At 42.1% G+C, this 21,872-nt stretch overlaps 3 protein-coding genes across 3 annotated transcripts in view; 1 reads left to right on the plus strand and 2 right to left on the minus strand.

Moving 5' to 3' along the window:
• Positions 1 to 1,836: 1,836 nt before the first annotated feature.
• On the minus strand, positions 1,837 to 4,204 carry fzd2 (frizzled class receptor 2). Its single transcript, XM_024012614.2, has one exon. It carries the CDS (start codon positions 3,986 to 3,988, stop codon positions 2,339 to 2,341), a length of 1,650 nt encoding a protein of 549 aa, XP_023868382.1. The 5' UTR covers positions 3,989 to 4,204; the 3' UTR covers positions 1,837 to 2,338.
• Positions 4,205 to 8,193: 3,989 nt separating this feature from the next.
• On the plus strand, positions 8,194 to 17,225 carry moto (minamoto). Its single transcript, XM_024012585.2, has 7 exons — positions 8,194 to 8,300; positions 8,557 to 8,714; positions 10,699 to 10,803; positions 10,987 to 12,811; positions 12,999 to 13,133; positions 14,733 to 14,913; positions 15,790 to 17,225. The coding sequence occupies exons 1-7, from the start codon at positions 8,232 to 8,234 to the stop codon at positions 15,960 to 15,962; spliced, it is 2,646 nt and encodes an 881-aa protein (XP_023868353.1). The 5' UTR covers positions 8,194 to 8,231; the 3' UTR covers positions 15,963 to 17,225.
• The window catches only part of ccdc43 (coiled-coil domain containing 43), a 6,406-nt gene continuing 1,746 nt past the window's right edge, over positions 17,213 to 21,872 (minus strand). Inside the window, exons 2-5 of the mRNA XM_024012586.2 lie at positions 19,247 to 19,337; positions 18,961 to 19,105; positions 18,718 to 18,764; positions 17,213 to 18,278 (exon numbers count right to left, since the gene is read on the minus strand). Coding sequence (XP_023868354.1) covers positions 18,091 to 18,278; positions 18,718 to 18,764; positions 18,961 to 19,105; positions 19,247 to 19,337 — 471 coding nt within the window. The 3' untranslated portion in view covers positions 17,213 to 18,090. The remainder of the gene's footprint in view (positions 18,279 to 18,717; positions 18,765 to 18,960; positions 19,106 to 19,246; positions 19,338 to 21,872) is intronic.

Consider the following 21,872-nt stretch of genomic DNA (forward strand, 5'->3'; position numbering starts at 1 on the left):
CCCCCCCTGGAGGTTTGACCAGTGTCCTTGCAGCCTTGTCTTCACCCCTACCACCCAGCTTCTCTTGCTGCTCAGCTCAGCTCCAAGGGATTTAATTGGTGGGGGGAGACGAGAGGAAGGAGAAGGGCTAAGCTAGGGAAAGTGCACAGCCAAAGATTGCCTTTACTACAAATCTGATACATCAGAAGGAAAATTATTACAGATCTGGGTTTGACAGGAGAAACTTCAAATGTGTATGTGTCATACTGCCAGTGAAAACAGCACTAAGAGACAGTGTGTCTATGGCTCCTTTCAGAAGGGGTGCTAGAGTTAACTTCTCTAGGGTAGGGGGCAGCATTGGGAATTTTGGATGAAAAGTGTGCCCAAATTAAACTGCCTGCTACTCAACCATAAAAGCTAGAATATGCATATAATTAGTAGATTTGGATAGAAAACACTCTGAAGTTTCTAAAACTGTTTGAATGATGTCTGTGAGTATAACAGAACTCATATGGCAGGTAAAAACATGAGAAAAAATCCAACCAGGAAGTGGGAAATCTGAGGTTTGTAGTTTTTCAACTCATAGCCTATCGAATACACAGTGTCTATGGGGTCATATTGCACTTCCTAAGGCWTCCACTAGATGTCAACAGTCTTTAGAACCTTGTTTGAGGCTTCTACTGTGAAGCGGGGCGAATGAGAGGGGATTGAGTAAGGTCTCTCCCAGAGTGCCATGAGCTGACCATGCGCGTTCACGTGATAGTTAGCTTGCGTTCCATTGCATTTCTACAGACAAAGGAATTCCCCGGTTGGAACATTATTGAAGATTTATGTAAAAAACATCCTAAAGATTGGTTCTATACATCGTTTGACATGTTTCTACGGACTGTAACAGAACTTTTTGACTTTTCGTCTGCACCTAGTGATCGCGCCTCATGAATTTTGAACTCAAGGCGCGAACAACACGGAGGTATTTGGATGTAAATTATGGACTATATCGAACAAATCAAACATTTATTGTGGAACTGGGATTCCTGGGAGTGCATTCTGATGAAGATCATCAAAGGTAAGTGAATATTTATAATGCTATTTCTGACTTCTTTTGACTACACAACATGGCGGATATCTGTTTTTGTTGTTTGGGCTCTGAGCGCTGTACTCAGATTATTGCATGGTGTGTTTTTTCCTTAAAGTTTTTTTGAAATCTGACACAGCGGTTGCATTAAGGAGAAGTGGATCTATAATTCCATGCATAACAGTTGTATCTCTTAGCAATGTTTATTATGAGTATTTCTGTAAATTTATGTGGCTCTCTGCAAAATCACCGGATGTTTTGGAACTACTGAACATAACGCGCCAATGTAAACTCCGATTTTTGGATATAAATATGAACTTTACCGAACAAAACATGAAGTCCTATGAGTGTCATCTGATAAAGATCATCAAAGGTTAGTGATTCATTTTATCTCTATTTCTGCTTTTTGTGACTCCTCTCTTTGGCTGGAAAAATGGCTGTGTTTTTCTGTGACTTGGCTCTGACCTAACATAATTGTTTGGTATGCTTTTGTCGTAAAGCCTTTTTGAAATCGGACACTGTGGCTGGATTTACAACAAGTGTATCTTTAATGATGAATTTTAATTATGGGATTTCTGTTGTTTTGAATTTGGCGCTAGCGTCCCACATACCCTAGTGAGGTTAACCAGGCACTACGGCTGTCGGAAGACAAAACATGTCCTTTCTTTAAATACAAATATATAATTTCATATTTTACAATTCCTATTTACAGTTGCATTTAATTACATCTCACACGTTCACAGAGTGAAAATAAAGTCTTAAAATGGCCGCCTGTCCNGCATTTAATTACATCTCACACGTTCACAGAGTGAAAATAAAGTCTTAAAATGGCCGCCTGTCCTTTCAGGCCTCCTTCCTTCCCCCGCTCACTGTATTCCCAGCTGGATTCTCACTCACACTGTTTTTATGGCTGATAACTTAAAAAGGGAGTAGGAACAGAGTGGGGGAAGAGAGAGAGCACTTCAGCACATGGCATCCACTGAACACCTTTGTTGTTTGGTCATTCTGAGGTTTGGCCATTCTTCAGGTGAGCAACAGTTTGTCCTTTGGTCAAGACCCCCGTCCCCCACCCCCCGACTCTTAAAGCTTGATTTTGGCATGCAATATTTGACTTCTTAAAAATTGTGTCAACGTTCCATAAAAATACTGACAGTATCTGATGATCAATGTATAAAAGTACCACTGAGTCTCTGACAGTGAGTAAACAAATAGGAGGGAGAAAAACACACTATAAAACATCCAAATGAATGTCCAAAAACAAGTCCCATGTTTTGGCCTCMCTCCCTAGACAGTGGTCTCTCCRTGCCTACSRTTTGAGAGTCTGGTATAGAACTTGCGCCAGGASTGGAGTGTCTTGCCAGACCAGATCCAGAACCCGGAGGTGATGCCCACTATGAGRGTCATCAGGTACTTGATCATGTRGACGGTGAAGTCGGGGGTCATGCGGGGGGTGTACTGCATGGGGCAGGGGATGGCTAAGCCTTTACAGTTACGGCTGACCCAGCTTCTCTCCCAGTGGTGGCGGAAGGCCTGCTCGTAGAAGAAGCAGGCGATGACGATGGTGGCGGGGACGGTGTAGAGCACGCTGAACACCCCGATGCGCACCATCAGGCGCTCCAGCTTCTCCGTCTTGGTGCCGTCGTGCTTCATGATGGTGCGGATGCGGAACAGGGACACGAAGCCGGCCAGGAGGAAGGAGGTACCGATGAARAGGTAGATGAAGAGGGGGGCSAGGACAAAGCCCCGTATGGGGTTCAGGCTGTTGAGGCCCACAAAGCACACCCCACTGAGCACGTCCCCCTCGATCTGCCCCATGGCCAGGATGCTGATGGTCTTCACGGCGGGCACSGCCCAGGCTGCCAGGTGGAAGTACTGGGAGTTGGCCTCAATAGCCTCATGYCCCCACTTCATCCCAGCTGCCAGGAACCAGGTGAGGGASAGGATGACCCACCAGATGGAGCTGGCCATGCTGAAGAAATACAGCATCATGAAGAGGATGGTGCAGCCTTCCTTCTTGGTCCCCTGGACTATGGTCTTATATCCGTCTGGGGTGAAGCTGTCATTGCACACCACCTTGTCCCCCAGGAAGTAGCCAGCGATATAGGCTATGGAGACCATGGTGTAGCASCCAGAAAGGAAGATRATGGGCCTCTCYGGGTACTTGAAGCGCTGCATGTCCACTAGGTAGGTGGTGACGGTGAATAGGGTGGAGGCACAGCACAGAGACGACCAGATGAGGATCCATATGCGTGCAAAATAAATCTCTTTATCATTGAAGAACATGTAGCCTCCACTGCTCCTGGAGTGTTCACAYGGTGCTCCACAATCCAGCTCCCCCAGAAACGAATAATTCAGATAAGTGGGGACTTTGAGCACAGATGGACAGCGGAAAGGCCTGTCTGATGTGGAGTAGACATGGACGCCAGGRGTTCCAGGGACTGGCATGTGTACGGGCGGGGCAGTGGCAGTAGATTCATTCTGACCCACGCAAATGTGCCCGTCTCCAAGCACGGGGAAATTCTCGCACCGGAGGCGTTCTGGCCACTGGAACCCRAATTTATTCATGAGCGCCTCGCAGCCGTGCTTTGCCCTCTCGCAAATTGAGCGACAGGGTGGAATGGCCTTTTCCAAAACTGTACAAACAGGCGCATACATTGAACATAGGAAGAATTTAAGTTCCGGCGAGCACTGTACCTTTACCAAGGGGTAAAATTGGTGCACCTCCAGTCCTGCGTCCTCTTGATTGTAATGCCCCACCAGATTGGGCATGATAGTTTGATTGTAGGCGATGTCCGTGCATAGTGGGATTGAAATAGGCTGGCAAAATCCGTGGTCCGGGAAAGCAATGCCATTATCCCCTTGCGCTGATATCATCAATGACGGCATGATCACTGCGAAAAAAGTCACATAACTCGTTCGAAAATCCATTTTCATTGTGAGCTGATCAATAACAAATCTCCTCTATTTAACTTGATAAAGTAATACAATTTACAGATACTTTTTATATTCTGTAGCATCGGTATTTTGGCTACAAATAACGGAATAATTGATACAACTTCTGCAGTAGTCCCAGTGAGCGAATAACTGTTGCTGTTTGCTCGCCTGCAAGAGGCTGCTTGACTTTTCCTTTGTGCAACTTGCATGGACCAATCAGACAGTTTCAAGTCCCCCCTGCAACTTTCTGTGGTTGGTTTGAAAGTAAAGTCGGGAGGAGGAGGGATGGGGATAAGGGGGCTCCAGAAACAGATTCCCACCCCTTCCCAGTGTTTTGCTGGCCAATGGAATTGCAGAGCAGTATCAACTTGGGAGAGTTTGAGTAACTTCAGTACAGTATGCATCCCCGGAATGAACCATACTGTAGTGTAAGCATCGCTCACAACGCCAAGATGTGCAGATATCTATTTATCTATTTATCTATCTATACAGTATATCAATTAGGTTTCAAATGTTATTTGTCACGAAAAATAAGAGATAAGAAAGGAAGAAGAAGGAAAACAGTGCCAGTACCACATTTACAGTGAGCAGGGATACTCGGGGAGCTGAGGTAGTAGATATGTACATCTAGGCAGGCATAGATGAGGAAAAAGTGATTGGTAGCTGGATAAATAATAATAATATTAATAACAATAAACAATATAGCAGTGTAAACTTGGCTGAAAAGTGACTAGTAGCAGGAATATTTAAATACTATGGTAATATACTAATGGTAATATCACCATGTAATCAGGATTAATAGTGACCAGTAGCAGGATAAACTGGACGATATTAATGGGGATGCAATCAATAATCAAACAATGAACCGCAGCGTAATGGCAGTAATACATCGAATTAATAATAATTTAGCAGCAGTGTAGGTGTGAGGGTGTGTGTGTGTGTGTGTGAGTAAAAGTGACAGTGAAGATGTGTGTGTCAGAGTGGGTAGAGACCTGTGGATGGGCCTAGAGTCAGTGTGGATAGTCTGTGGGAGAGGGAGAGAAGTACTAGTTAGCCATGTAACAGTCTTATGGCAGCTGCTTAGGCTTATGTCTTATAGCAGCTGCTTAGGCCCTTACCAAAACAGATAGTGGTTTTGAAATTGCAGTAAAAGCGCAGTAACTGCAGTCGACTGTGGTATTTTGGACGCAGTGATTGCACTGTAACTGCAGTAACACTGCAAAATGACTGCAGTAAAAACAATTGCGTTATATTGGACGCAGTATTTGCAGCATACTGCAGTTATTCTGCATTCTAACTACAGTTATACAACGGTGTATAACTGCAATCTTTTTTCGTAAGGGGGAGTCTGTTGGTCTGAGCCTTGATGCACCGGTACCGCCTGCTGGACAGAAGCATGGAGAAGAGTCAATGTCTTGGTTGGCTGGGTCTTTCTCAGACACCGCCTGGCATGTACGTCCTGGATGGCTGGGAGCTCATCTCCAGTGATGTGCTGGGCCATCCTCACCACTCTATGTAGGGCAGTGGCGGTTGGTGACGTTTAAGAGGAGGGAGGGCGTTTTTATTTTTATGGACATGGCCTTATTTCTATTTCAGCATATTGGATAACTGTCATTCATATTCCATTCACCCAGTTCAATGTAACATCGATAGATTTAGGCTGCTACATGATACTCTAATTTTCCCTGTACCCATCATGAGGTTGCTACAACCTGTGTTCTCTGGAGTGATGAGTCACGGTTAACCATCTGGCAGTTCGACGGCTGAATCTGGATTTGGCGGATGCCAGGAGAACGCTACCTGCCACAATGCATAGTGTCAACAGTAAAGTTTGGTGGAGGAGGAATAATGGTCTGGGGTTGTTTTTCATGGTTCGGGCAGGGGAATCTTAACGCTACAGCATACATTGACATTCTAGACAATTCTGTGCTTCCAACTTTGAGGCAACAGTTTGGGGAAGGTCCTTTCCAGTTTCAGCATGACAATGCCCCTGTGCACAAAGTGAGGTCCACACAGAAATGGTTTGTCAAGATCAGTGTGGAAGAACTTGACTGGCCTGCACATATCCCTGACCTCAACCCCATCAAACACCTTTGGGATGAATTGGAACGCTAACTGCGAGCCAGGCCTAATCGCCCAACATCAGTGCCTGACCTCACTAATGCTCTTGTGGCTGAATGGAAGCAAGTCCCCGCAGCAATGTTCCAACATCTAGTGGAAAGCCTTCCCAGAAGAGTGGAGGCTGTTATAGCAGCAAAGGGAGGACCAACTCCATATTAATGCCCATGAGGATGGTGCGCTGCGTCACTCGGGATCCCTGTCTGTCCGTCCGTCCGTCCGTCCGTCTGTCTATATCTATCTATCTATCTATCTATCTATCTATCTATCTATCTATCTATCTATCTATCTATCTATCTATCTATCTATCTATCTATCTATCTATCTATCTTATCTATCTATCTAATCTATCTTCTTACTCTATCACTCTATCACTCTATCACTCTATCACTCTATCTCTCTATCTCCTATCTCTCATCCTCTATCCTCTCTATCTCTCTATCTATCTATCTATCTATCTATCTATCTATCTATCTATCTATCTATCTATCTATCTATCTATCTATCTATCTATCTATCTATCATCTATCTATCTTTCTATCTATCTATCTGGCCAATGCAAAAAAACTATAGACATAGCGACATCTTGTGGGTATTGTAGGACAATGCATTTGCAACACTTTTAACCAAAGATTTCAATTCAAGGGGCTTTATTGGCATGGGAAACATATGTTAACATTGCCAAAGCAAGTGAGGTAGATAATATACAAAAGTGAAATAAACAATAAATATGAACAGTTAACATTCCACTCACAGAAGTTTCAAAAGAATAAAGACATTACAAATGTCATATTATGTATATATGCAGTGTTGTAACGATGTAGAAATGGTTAAAGTACAAAAGGGAAAATAAATAAGCATAAATATGGGTTGTATTTACAATGGTGTTTGTTCCTGGCAACAGGTCACAAATCTTGCTGCTGTGATGGGACTGTGGTATTTCATCCAGTCTCCAACGACTTGTACAAGGGAAGTTTATTCATATTTGGTTGAATAAATTGAGGCCCTGGACATGACTAAGCACTATTTTTGCTATGACTTAGTTATTAGTATTTAATGTAACACAGGATTGTATACTTTATTATGATGTAGCTGACCACACGTTTACTTATTTAAAAAAAGTTCCATGATGATTCAAGAAGAGCAATAAATGTTCAACAAAATCCTTCACTATGCATGAAAAAGCCTCATGATATAGTCCCTCATTGAAAGTAAAATAGGATTCCCCCATCTTTTAATTTTATAAAAAGTATTGGTTGCTATGCCCTTTATGTGTACAATCCCTATTTGAACCCATTGGGTGAAACATCTTCTTATGGACCAATCATCACCTTTGAGACAGTTAGTGATAAAAGAAGAGCATTTTATTCGCGGGGGTTGATGTGAAAATCTTGAGTGAGATGTCCGCTGAAGGTCTTGCTCGTGACACTAGTTTACAAAAGCGAGAAGAGCAACTGGCAAGCTCGAGATCAATAGTTCTATAGCTAGCCGCAATGTACTAGTGATTTCCCCTGTCATTGTATAAAGTCCGTTTGATTTAATTCATTTTATTTTTAAAGTTAGATTTTTAAATCGTGAACATTTCACCTGGGGAAATTTCCTACAGAAACGTTGTTTACAAGTTAATTTATGGAGGTAAGTAGCTAGCTAGCTAGCCCAGTTGGCTAGCAAAATTTAGTTAGACATAAATCGTGTGACTGAGGGAGACAAGGGACACAAAAGCTAACTTAGGACAAAAGTGAAACTGTCTGTTATTACTGTGTCATTCAGAATACGTTGTTGATTGAACTCATAAAAGTTGGATGTTTTGGGTGTTTTGGGTTTAGCTAGCTTAGCTAGCTAGACACCTGCTGAGCATCCTTCTTTCTATCTTTGTAACTAATTTATCTAGTTAACGTTCGCTACTGTTGCAAGCTAACATACACTTAATTATAATTTGACTTGGGCCGAGTTAGCCATGTGCAATACAATATGTTATTACCCTGTTAGCTGTATATCTAATAATAAAGATAGGTAGTCAATGAAACTGTATTGTTCTGTTGAATGTTTGTATGAATATCTTTGTAATGTTTAGTTTAATAATGCAGTGAAGAATAGAATAAGTGCAAGTTCAAGAGGAGTGAGAATGGCGTTTGATCGATTCCAGAGTGCATCAGCCGGTTCAGACTCATTCTTTTCCACAAATAAGCATCAGGTGAGACATTCAAAAGAAATGTTTAACTTTTCTAGATTGCAGTTCATTACAATGTAGGCTATAGATGAGAAATAATTCAAGTGGTATGTTTATTAATGGTTTATATTAAGTAGCTAGTGTTTTGTAAGTCTTAGGTATGAATTGTCTATTGTAGGCTAAACAGAATCAGAATGCTAATGTTACCTCTCATCTCTCACCAGTGACTGGCTGACGTTTTCACTAGGGTTCATGAATTTCCTTTTTTATTGTCTCACAGACCTGTGGAACTGAGGACAACGAAAGGCTCTTGCAGCCTTACGTCCCATTACCCGATTTCTCACTGCCAGAAGAACCTCCCATGTCCTACACACCCTGGTCTGCACAGGATGATCCATATCAACTCATTAATTGCACCCAGAACAATGTTAAAAGCAGGTACCTAAACTAACTACTTCTAATGCAACTCTCAGAATTGTATACTGACCTGGTCCATACTGTGTTTTGTCATACCAGTATTTAACATTGACAGTCTGAAGAATGTATTGGGAAAAAGAAGGCCGAGTCTTAATTTATACTGAACAAAAATATAAACACATGTAAAGTGTTGGTTCCATGTTTCATGAGCTGAAATAAAAGACCCCAGAAATGTTCCATATGCACAAAAAGCTTATCTCGCTCAAATATTGGCCTCAAATTTGTTTACATCCCTTTTAGTGAGCATTTCTCCTTTGCCAGGAGAAACACAATGCCACAGGTGTCTCAAGTTTTGAGGGAGCGTGCAATTAGCGTGCTGACTGCAGGAATGTCCACCCGAGCTGTTGCCAGATAATTTAATGTTAATTTCTGTACCATACGCTGTCTCTGTCGTTTTAGAGAATTTGGCAGTAACTCCAACTGGCCTCACAACCGCAGACCACGTGTATGGCGTCGTGTGGGCGAGTGGTTTGCTGATGTCAATGTTGTGAACAGAGTGCCCCATGGTGGCAGTGGTGGAAAAAGTACCCAATTGTCATACTTTAGTAAAAGTAAAGATACCTTAATAGAAAATTACTCAAGTAAAAGTGAAAGTCACCCAGTAAAATACTACTTGAGGAAAAGTCTAAAAGCATTTGGTTGTAAGTATACTTAAGTATCAAAAGTAAAAGTATTAATATTTTCTAATTACTTATATTAAGCAAACTAGTAGGCACAATTTTCATGTTTTTTTATTTATTTACGGATAGCCAGGAGCACACTCCAACACTCAGACATCATTTACAAACAAAGTATTTGTGTTTAGTGAGTCCGTCAGATCAGAGGTAGTAGGGATGACCAGGGATGTCCTCTTGATAAGTGTGAATTGGACCATGTTCTGTCCTGCTAAGCATTCAAAATGTAACAAGTACTTTTGGGTGTCAGGGAAAATGTATGGAGTAAAAAGTACAACATTTTCTTTAGAAATGTATTGAAGTAAAAGTAGTCAAAAATATTAACATTAAAGTACAGATACCCCAAAAAACGACTTAAGTAGTACTTTAAAGTATTTTTACTTAAGGACTTTACAACACTGGGTTATGGTATGGGCAGGTATGGGCAGCTACAGACAACAAACACAATTGTATTTTATCAATGGCAATTTGAATGCAAAGAGATACCGTGACGAGATCCATTTTCGTGCCATTCATTCACCGCCATCACCTCAGGTTTCAGCGTGATAATGCACGGCCCCATATTGCAAGGATCTGTACACAATTCCAGGAAGTTTAAAATGTCCCAGTTCTTCCATGGCCTGCATACTCACCAGATATGTCACCCATTGAGCATGTTTGGGATTCTCTGGATCGATGTGTATGACATTGTCTTCCAGTTCCTGCCAATATGCAGAAACTTCGCACAGCCATTGAAGAGTAATGGGACAACATTCCACAGGCCACAATCAACAGCCTGATCAACTCTATGCGAAGGAGATGTGTCGCGCTGTATGAGGCAAATGGTGGTCACACCATATACAGACGGGTTTTCTGATCCACTACCCTACTTTTTTATATGGGACAGTATCTGTGACCAACAGATGCATATCTGTATTCCCAGTCATGTGAAATCCATAGATTAGGGTCTAATTTTTTAAGATCAGATATTTATTTAAATGGACTTATATACTTATATATATCCTTATATGAACTGTAGCTCAGTAAAATCTTTGAAATTGTTGCATGTTGTATTTTTGTTTATTATAATTAATTGTACTGAAATCATAGAGAACATTTCATAGGTGATTTGAAGACACAAGGTGTTCATGAACACACTGTCCATTTGAAATTCAGTTGAACTTCTAATAACCACTGGACTTTTTCATATACTGTATGTCCCACTCCATTTGAAATGTAAATGGTCTTCTTTTTTCATGTCTTTTGAAATGCTTATGTTTTAAATCTCCAAGGAATCTCCCAGATGGAAATGACTGTGGAAGTGAAGCTGATCTCTATGGGCTGGTGTCAAATATCTTGGAGGAGGCTAATCAAATGGACAGTTACTATACTGAAGAGTAAGTTATTCATTAGGAGGGTATTTTTTGTCTTCAGTGATATGAGCTCATTTCATTGTATTGGGAGGCAAATTAATGGGAATTGAAAATCGAAACCGCAACGTTTGCCAGTAATGACTTTGAGACTTTCAATTGTGTTTAAAAAACTGTATTTAACCTTTAACTTCTCAACTCTCCTTTTAGGACATTATCCCAACTGAAATCTGTCTGGTCTCCCAAGTCAATGAGCGACGATTGCCAGCAGTACTTCCAGTCAGAGTCCAAAGTGCAGTCCAACTTTCTGCCGAACCATGTTTACCCTGAGTCTTTCAGTAAAGCACAAGGGCAGCCAATGAACAGAGGTTCCGAAGAGTTCTACCAGCGTTTCAACGGCTTTGATACCAGTGACCAGCAGTGGCTCCTCCCTTCCTGCAATGGAGATATGGACACTAGATACTCTCTACAGACCCAAGAGCTGCCGAAGCCGCCGGGGCTACCGCTGCCCAACGTGGGGAACGCCTACTGTTCAAACACGAGGCCGAGTAAACACGAGTACAACACAGCTGAGAAGGTTGGAGGGTTCTGTGGGTCTGGGAACGCTTTTTCTGGCCACATGGATGCCTTCGCACCCTCCTTCTGCCCCCAGAGCAAGATAAACAGCCAGTGCTTTGACCACTACTATGAAGAGTTCCCAGGCCAGATCAGCGCCAAGCCCAGAAGGACCAAGCAGTACACCATGCAAGAGGTCAACAAGCTGGCCAGCAACATCCAGGCTCTGATGGTGGGTGAGCAGGACAACGCATGTGGTAGGGAGCCCCAGAACCGGCAGAGTGTGCAGATGCAGTATGACAACATCATGGCCGAACAGAGGAACTTCTCCAACACCAGGATGCCTGGGCAAAGCACTCAAGCCATGCAGTTTAAGAAGGAACTGGGAGGGGAGTATGGAGCCATGCAGAGGGAGACTGATGGCGGAATGAAGAGCAAACAGCCGCTACAGAGTGACTTTGATTCCAAAGACTTATCTGGATTTGGTCCACAACACGTTGAGTATTTCCAACAACCAAACTCATTCTCAGCGTCTTTCAATCCTACAATTTCTCACCAAAACAAGATGGCTGTCCAGAAAGGAAGCAATCCCCTCTCTACGGGCCTGAGTCTGAACCAGTACCATTATACGGGCCAGCAGAACCAGTTGCAGAACAAACTCAAGCAGCAGCATCAGCAGCCAAAGGGAAACTGTTTATCCTCTGGGCCGTCCAAGATGCTGTCCCACTCTGTGTCTGAGTTTGTACCTCAGCACTCCCACCAGATGCAGAGAGGACCACCACCGTGCATCCAGGACTACAGTCAGGGGGACGGGCCCAGCAACCACAGCAGCAGGGAAGGACAGAACCAGGTCGGGATGGGCATGGGCGGGCTGAGGAGGGGAGCCAGCGACAGTGACTTTGAGATGCAGCTGGACAAGAGCAGGATGCACATGGCTGGGCTGGTGGCTGATGGCTGCTCCTCCACTCAGCGCTTGGATGGGAAGACAAGGCTCCAGACCAGCACTCACATGACAGGAGACGGGGACAAGAAGCAGGGGCTCCTGCAGAACCCTTACCTCGACCTACTCGGCAGCATGTATGGCTCTCAGAGATTCGGCGGAGGAAACGGCACAGTCAACGCAGGAAAGAACCCAACCTTTCTGCCTTGCATGTATCAGGCTGTGAATGACCCCAGACAGAACTCCTGCCACATGTCTCTGAACTCTGCCAGCTTCAACTCCAGATCCTCCTACCTCTACGGCGGTTCCATCCCCCCCATGGACCTGTGTGACCTGCTGCCAGACGGGGARTTTGCAGCTTTCAACCCTTACCTCAATGACRTKATGGGCTCCAGYGGAGAGAACCCYTACCCAGGGATGATGGGAGGCCTCCGCTCCCCGAGGATAATGAGGAACCGGGGAGGACCCATGAGCCAGCTCCACTYCCACCTGGAGGAGTGCTATGAGCARTGGAGAGTCCTGGAGAAGGAGAGGAAGAAGGTGARCAATAAAAATRAGTGGTTCATTTAGTGGGAATATTTTTGTTYCTTGTGATCRTCTTGAAATCCTTATTATTTATCTGATTATGCTGCAATACAATACTTGGTAAGAATGACTCSCAAACTAGGATTAAAATGTATAGTTYGACTGGTTGGCRTTAAGTGTTTTTTTRTATTATGTGTTTTAGACAGAGGACGTCCTTACCATGAGTTATCCTGGAAAGCGGATTTCTGTGGTGACCAGCAGTGCCCTCCCCAAAATCCCACCTAACCCTTCCAGAGTGGACCGTCTCATCGTGGACCAGATCCGAGAACAAGCCAAGGTGAGAGATATTCATTCTTCGGGGGGGATTCTAAGCTGACATATGGAATTGTTTTAAGATGGTCATGCTACGGATCATTTAGCTATTTGATTTAGAATTTTAGGACCCCTTTATTTATCAAAATATATATTTTTAAAGTTTTGATAAAGTATTGAATTTGGCCTTTACTACTATAGAAACGCATTGAATAACATATTCATACAGTACATTCAGAAAGTATTCAGTTCCATTGACTTTTTCCACATTTTGTTACGTTACAGCCTTATTAAAATTGATTGGGGAAAAATATCCCTCATCAATCTATACACAATACCCCATAATGACAAAGCGGAAACAGGTTTTTAGAAATGTTTGCAAATGTATATAAGAAAACTTGAATACCTTATTTACATAAGTATTCAGACCCTTGTGTCGAGGCACAGATCTGGGGAAGGGTACCAAAACAGAGAGATCCTTGATGAAAACCTGCTCCAGAGCGCTCAGGACCTCAGACTGGGGCGAAGGTTCACCTTCCAACAGGACAACGACCCTAAGCACACAGCCAAGACAACGCAGGAGTGGCTTCTGGACAAGTCTCTTAATGTCCTTGAGTGGCACAGCCAGAGCCCGGACTTGAACCCGATCGAACATCTCTGGAAAGACCTGAAAATAGCTGTGCAGCAACGCTCCCCATCCAACCTGACAGAGCTTGAGTGGATCTGCAGAGAAGAATGTGAGAAACTCCCCAAATACAGGTGTGCCAAGCTTGTTGCGTCATACCCAAGAAGACTCAAGGCTGTAATCGCTGCCAAAGGTGCTTCAACAAGGACTGAGTAAAGGGTTTGAATACTTATGTAAATGTTATATTTTAACTTTTTTATTTTTTTATACATTTGCAAACATTTCTAAAAACCATTTCATGCTTTGTCATTATGGAGTATTGTGTAGATTGATGAGGGGGAAAAAAGTGATTTAATCCAGTTTAGAATAAGGCTTTAACTTAACAAAATGGGGAAAAAGTTAAGGGTTCTGAATAGTTCCCAAATGCACTGTAATTGGCAAAAAAGAAACCAGGTTTTGAAGTGTTTGTCCTATATCTAGGAGATATAAGAAAGCTCAGGAAATATATATATTTTTTTACACATATTCAACCCCTTTTTTGGGTAGGCACAAAACTACCTTCATATTTTCATCAATAAAAATAAAAAAACAGTACCAGTTACCTACAGACGAGTCCCGTGACACTTGGAGCCGCATTAGTTTGTAGGCCAAACGCAGATGTGGAAGTGCGACATCGGCAGATGTGGTGGAAAGAGACTCATCCAATGCAGATATCTCTAGGTTAAACTGACAGATTTTAATGGGGATTTTTTTAAATGATAGATTGATGCACCGGTGCGTGAATCGACTCTAGGAGGTTAAATGTCCACTTTGGAATTTTAGGATTGGATGATGGCTAATTCCATGMAAGTTGGCATGAGTGTTGATAGAAGAGTTGATTAAGACCAATACATGAATACCAGTTGCTGTAGGCTAGATGAACACCCATCAAGTTCTGCAAGTGTTTCAAAATACATTTGAAGAAATATTGATGGAATTGATTTTCCTCTTATATCATAGGTGGTGAGCCTTCTGGGTAAAATGGAGCGTCTGCGTAGCTTCCCCCTCCATGCCAATATTTGTTCAGCGCTGGACAGACACCTCGAGGCTATTTACATTACCCAGGCCAGACGCAAGGAGGAATTTGTCAACACTTCAAACCGTCAGAGACAGGCCAGYGCACATTTCAGAGAGGACAGAGGTAACTCAACACGAAGTCATTAATGAGCCGCAGCTAGTTCTCAACAACTGAATCCCCAAGCATTTGTCTGTGCTTGTCTTCCAATTTGGTTTTAGATTTATTCTGGAAATATGGCTGCCATTTTTTATTCTGTAGAGCCTTTTATATTTTATTTCCTTGAAAAAGCAAATAACAGAGCTTATCTTCTACATTTGCCCTTCCGTGTTAGGGATGAGCAGCATTTGTCAGCTTTGATGATGAGGCCTAAAAACCAGTGGTTGAAAAAATACCCAATTGTCATACTTGAGTAAAAGTAAAGATACCATAATAGAAAATGACTCAAGTAAAAGTGAAAGTCACCCAGTAAAATCCTACTTGAGTAAAAGTATTTGGTTTTAAATATACTTAAGTATCAAAAGTAAATGTAATTGCTCAATTATACTTAAGTATCAAAAGTAAAAGTATAAATCCTTTCAAATTCCTTATATTAAGCAAACCAGATGACACCATTTTCTTCTTTTTTCATAGATAGCCAGGGGCATGCTCCAACACTCAGACATCATTTAGAAACAAAGCATGTGTTTAGTGAGTCTGCCAGATCAGAGGCAGTAGGGATGACCAGGGATGTTCTCTTGATAAGTGTGAATTAGACAATTTTACTGTCCTGCTAAGCATTAAAAATGTTACAAGTACTTTTGGGTGTCAGGGAAAATGTATGGAGTAAAAAGTACATCATTTTTTTTTAGGAATATAGTGAAGTAAAAGTAGAAGTTGTCAAAAATATAAATAGTAAAGTACAGATACCCCAAAAAACTACTTCGGTAGTACTTTCAAGTATTTTTACTTAATTACTTTACACAACTGCTGTCTTGTTTTTTTTGCCTGTATTCCTGCTAGATATCCTGCTGCTTGCTACAGCACTGAAGGATCTGTGTTTGACCACAAGGAAGTCCCGCACTGCCCTGTGGTGTGCCCTACAGATGACCCTACCCAAGTCCAACACGGACAAGCTGGATGAGCAGAGCACCTCTGAGGAKACCAGCCCAGGGAGAACACTTATCCAGTTCTGATGCCACTGAGCCACCCTATGGTTCACATGTGACACTCACTCACGTTCATGCTATAGATGTTGCTGAGAGCAAGACCAGTGAGGAGCATTAGGCCAGATTAAATTTTGATCACATCATTAGACAGAACAGAAGTAATTCTTGTATGTAGGCTCAGTTTGAGCAAATAGAGGAAATTGATTATTTTTGGAGATTATCAGTCTTATTTAAAATGTATCTTTAAGCAGGTGATTCAGAACAATGTAATGGGATAACCGCGGGTGCATTTATTTTAAATGGCAGTACAATTCTATTATGCTGTTTAATTGAGAATCCCCATAATCCCTTCAGCCCCAGTAATTCCCTGTTAACGAGCTTCTATTAGGAACATGAGAGAGAGCAGAGCCTGATCAGATATGGTGGGGGTGATAACTGTAGGAGAATATACAATATTACATTCATCAGTATTGTCAACTACCTTAGAGCTAGGGTCCTTGCAATCATTGCAAGGAAAATTTGTTTAATTTACCTTAGTGGCCACAAATGTTAATACAATTTGATTGATAGTTGCTCTTGGGCTAGGGGAATTCATAATATGAAATGTGTTAAGGCATAATTTATCTTCAAAATAACAACATTTTGTGATTAGGGTCATCGAAAATAATGGGAATCTTGGAAAGCCCGAATATAATTTAAAGACACTATTTATAATTATTAAAACATGGCAGTCATTTGAATGTTTTCCTGATTGTTTTACTTATTTATTTGAATGTGATTTGACATTCAGTTCTCTAATATGCTTCTTAACAACCAATAATTGTGGATAAGTGATCATTGCCTCCTAAGTTGAGTAGATATGGCAATGGGAACCACTTTTCTGTAATATTCCATGTTAACATACCAATCAATCGTCAACTTGAAGCCTAGTGTTTCCTCAGTTTATCTGAAAAGCAACATACTCTAGTCAGTGTATTGTTTTTACTTACTCTCAGTAGGTTAGAAACTGGACATGTCATGCATTGATGTTAATTAACTCTTATGTTATTCTTATTTTGAATTTAGTTCTCAATGTTAATCACGCTGCATTACAGCTCATTTCAAAAACATAAAAACATCAGAATTAAGTTTGATGGACACAAACTATCAATGACATAATACACACTTGTAAGACAGGTGGCAAACGTGTTCAAACCCCTGTATTTTTAATGTTCCTGTTTGAAATTGTATGTTTCACAATAATTGTTTCTGTTTTATTACTTCAAAAAACAATAAAGCTCTTTAAAATGGCATTTATTTATTCAAAAAATGTTAAAAATAAACCCCATTGCCATTCTGCAAACATTGTATATGATATAATCGAGGTATACAGTATCAACCGCCACGTTGTTCTGATTCTCATACAAGAGAGTTGCATAGACAGTACATGAAGACTGGGGTGCCAAACTGAATGTATTTAATATGACAATGACTTGAGTGTGAGCCTTGAGTGAATCCGTCTCCAAAGAGGAAAAGCATTTGCAACACATTGGCACATACTAGCAGTGCCTCAATCTGAGTGAGTTAAGATCCCATAGGGCACTTCCCCTTCCTGTTTTTGTAATTGCAGAACATTTGAATGCCATTTAAAAACATTTATCTTGGAAAATTATTACTTAAACTGGGCAAACATTTTTAGAGTGAAGGCTTGCATGCTACATCTATTGAATGATTATTCATTTTCAGACAGTCTCCCTATTATTAGAGGCATATTGAAAAGGAGGCAGGGACAGCAATGATACAGATACATCCGCCTCTAGTTTCAACATGATAGGATGACAGATACAGGCAAGAGCTTGTGCAGGTTGATCATAGCAAGTAGAGATAGACTATTAATGTTGGCTTTTCATAGRGTCACTGATTTACTTTATTAATCACAGTTGAGGAGAAAGAACACATTGTAGATAGATGGACTGTTTCCCAGCTTTAGATAAAGCTTGAATGAAATCTATAACTGTAATTGGTTAAAACAATGTCCAGACAAGTTCTTGTTACAACGTCATGTTACAATCGTAAGGGTGGTAATAAGGGATAGGTAAAAATAGATGTTGATTTCAGTTTTTTGTCCAGTAACAAAACATTTAATGTGACTGTCCCAAAGTGTCATTAGTTTTTCTCATCTTTTGCGTTCYCCTTTCTGTGTGCGTTTCTTCTCCTTGTCCTTCCTGTCCTGCCTGGCTAGTTTATCCTTCTCACGCTGCATCTTGTCCGTCTCTTTCTTCTTATGCGARTCTTCCTTAGCCTGGTCCCTCTGCTGCTTCTTCCTGCTCARAACCTCCTCCACGTTGGTGTTCTTAAACAGGGCTGAGGCGACCAGTAAAGGAGTTTCACAGCAAAACCAGCGCCCCTATTCMTAAAGCKTCTCATAGTAGGAGTGCTGATCTAGGATCAGGTTTCCCCTATACATTTAATCAAGATTTAACAGGCAACACTGATCCTGGATCAGCTCTCTTATTCCAAGGCACTTTACAAATACAGACCAAAATGTACTATTACTTGGGTTAAGAAGTTGATGGTGCCATAAGTGGTCTTTTAAAAATATAGTACTCGTTAAATATTACTTAATGCAGTAAACAATACATTTGCATTCCATTTTAGTCATTTAGCAGACACTCTTATCCAGAGTGACACAGTTAGTGCATTCATCTTAAGATAGCTAGGTAGGACAACCACATATCACAGTAAGTACATTTTTCCTCAATAGGAGTTATAGGAGGAGCAATGGGAGGCATAGACAGGATACATTTATCACCACTGGGGGGAAAAGCCTGCTCCTCCTCTTCAGCTTCAGTGTTCATGTCAAGGAAACTTGAAAAATAGTGTTCCGCATTGCAGTCACATAAAAATGAACATTTTGAGAGACACTGCTTTCATTATAAATTACAGAAATAAACACTTAAGACCTTTAGAGCTGTATAGGCTTAACAAGGGGCAAAGCATAACTGTAGGGGCACACAATAGTTGCAATATATTGAGCCAAGGATATTCCTCGTCATCTGTGATATTGGCATATTGAGCCAGGACTGCTTCTTTMGCTTCTTTCCTCTTCCTGGACTCCTGAGATACTTCCTTCTGTTTCACCACAATCTGTGCYTGCTTCTCTATCAGATTGGCAATGGCCAGTACCTCAGCTAAAGACAGAGAGAGAGAGGGAGAGGAAATTCAACAGATAATTCATACAACGGCTGCTCCAGCTATTAGCTCATGTCTGAAAGTACAGCTAGAATAATGTTCTGTCTTTTAAGTTTCTAGCTTTTGATTGATGTTCATACCATCCTCCTTGTTTTTGGTTGCCGACCGGGCACAGCTCTCAGCCCACTGACTAATGATCTCTTTGCAGATATCTTCAAGTTTCTCATCCTCCTGTGCATGGAAGACAGTGGAGTATGGAGATGCAATTAGTTAGTGAATTTGAACATCACTACTTTGAGACAAGTATGGTTAGATGCAGCCCAATATGGCAACTTTAGTATGGACGAGTGGGTGTGTTGAAAGGAGTGGGTGTATGGAAAGTGAATCAGCTAATTGGGCAGATTTGTTGCCACTCGAGACCATTTTGCGTTGCTGATTGGGCTGCACGACGAGTCGATGAGCCGGCGACCAGTGTACAGGTGTTGTATCGACCAGCCCGCCGACCTAAAGTGCTTCCGACTGGGCAGCTGTATCACGGTCGTGTCGCCGGTGGTAGCTAACATGGCCATTCCCTCCACTGATTTTATTTCAAGTAGGATAGCAGCCTATACAAAAAATAGCATTTATTTGAAAATGTTGAGGTCCATTATAATTTATACATAATTACTAGTTTTAGATGTTCAAGAGTGGCCAGGAGTGTTTAACCCAAAGTATATACAGTGAGAACAAGTATTTGATACACTGCCGATTTTGCAGGTTTTCCTACTTACAAAGCATGTAGAGGTCTGTAATTTTGATCATAAATACACTTCAACTGTGGGAGACGGAATCTAAAACAAAAATCCAGAAAATCACATTGTATGATTTTTAAGTAATTAATTTGCATTTTATTGCATGACATAAGTATTTGATCATCTACCAACCAGTAAGAATTCCAGCTCTCACAGACCTGTTAGTTTTTCTTTAAGAAGCCCTCCTGTTCTCCACTCATTACCTGTATTAACTGCACCTGTTTGAACTCGTTACCTGTATAAAAGACACCTGTCCACACACTCAATCAAACAGACTCCAACCTCTCCACAATGGCCAAGACCAGAGAGCGGTGTAAGGACATCAGGGTTAAATTGTAGACCTGCACAAGGCTGGGATGGGCTACAGAACAATAGGCAAGCAGCTTGGTGAGAAGGCAACAACTGTTGGCGCAATTATTAGAAAATGGAAGAAGTTCAAGATGACGGTCAATCACCCTCGGTCTGGGGCTCCATGCAAGATTTCACCTCGTAGGGCATCAATGATCATGAGGAAGGTGAGGGATCAGCCCAGAACTACATGGCAGGACCTGGTCAATGACCTGAAGAGAGCTGGGACCACAGTCTCAAAGAAAACCATTAGTAACACACTACACCGTCATGGATTAAAATCCTGCAGCGCACGCAAGGTCCCCCTGCTCAAGCCAGCGCATGTCCAGGCCCGTCTGAAGTTTGCCAATGACCAYCTGGATGATCCAGAGGAGGAATGGGAGACGGTCATGTGGTCTGATGAGACAAAAATATAGCTTTTAGGTCTAAACTCCACTCGCTGTGTTTGGAGGAAGAAGAAGGATGAGTACAACCCCAAGAACATCATCCCAACCGTGAAGCATGGAGGTGGAAACATCATTCTTTGGGGATGCTTTTCTGCAAAGGGGACAGAACGACTGCACCGTATTGAGGGGAGGATAGATGGGGCCATGTATCGCGAGATCTTGACCAACAACCTCCTTCCCTCAGTAAGAGCATTGAAGATGGGTCGTGACTGGGTCTTCCAGCATGACAACGACCCGAAACACACAGCCAGGGCAACTAAGGAGTGCCTCCATAAGAAGCATCTCAAAATCATACAATGTGATTTTAGATTTCGTCTCTCACAGTTGAAGTGTACCTATGATAAAAATTACAGACCTCTACATGCTTTAAGTAGGAAAACCTGCAAAATCGGCAGTGTATCAAATACTTGTTCTCCCCACTGTATATATTTTTTTAACTCAAACCTCCCGCCGGGCTAGATTGAATGGGCTCCCGGGCCGGATTGGAACAAATGGTCTAACCCAGTGGTTCACAAACTATGGGGGGCGCGAGGGGTCGGCAGTCTGGCATTCAACATACTCTTGAAGTTGTAATAGTGGAATGCACAAGGTGCAATTTTGAAATAGGGTAGTGCATCATCAGTTTTCCTCTTGTCATGTCAGTGATTGTATACATTAGAGCGATATTTATCAATTGTCAGAAATGTCCAGATCAACTAGCCCAGTGGTTCTGGGAGCTTCTGGTCAGCGGGGTGGTGGCACTGGGATCCTCATCTCTCCCAAGTGGACATTCTCTCTTTCTCCCCTGACCCATCTGTCTATCGCCTCCTTTGAATTCCATGCTGTCACAGTTACCAGCCCTTTCAAGCTTAACATCCTTATCATTTATCGCCCTCCAGGTTCCCTTGGAGAGTTCATCAATGAGCTTGACGCCTTGATAAGCTCCTTTCCTGAGGATGGCTCACCTCTCACAGTTCTGGGTGACTTTAACCTCCCCACGTCTACCTTTGACTCATTCCTCTCTGCCTCCTTTCCACTCCTCTCCTCTTTTGACCTCACCCTCTCACCTTCCCCCCCTACTCACAAGGCAGGCAATACGCTTGACCTCATCTTTACTAGATGCTGTTCTTCCACTAATCTCATTGCAACTCCCCTCCAAGTCTCCAAGTCTCCGACCACTACCTTGTATCCTTTTCCCTCTC

Source organism: Salvelinus sp. IW2-2015, linkage group LG20 (assembly GCF_002910315.2).
Source record: "Salvelinus sp. IW2-2015 linkage group LG20, ASM291031v2, whole genome shotgun sequence".
NCBI classification, from domain to species: domain Eukaryota; kingdom Metazoa; phylum Chordata; class Actinopteri; order Salmoniformes; family Salmonidae; genus Salvelinus; species Salvelinus sp. IW2-2015.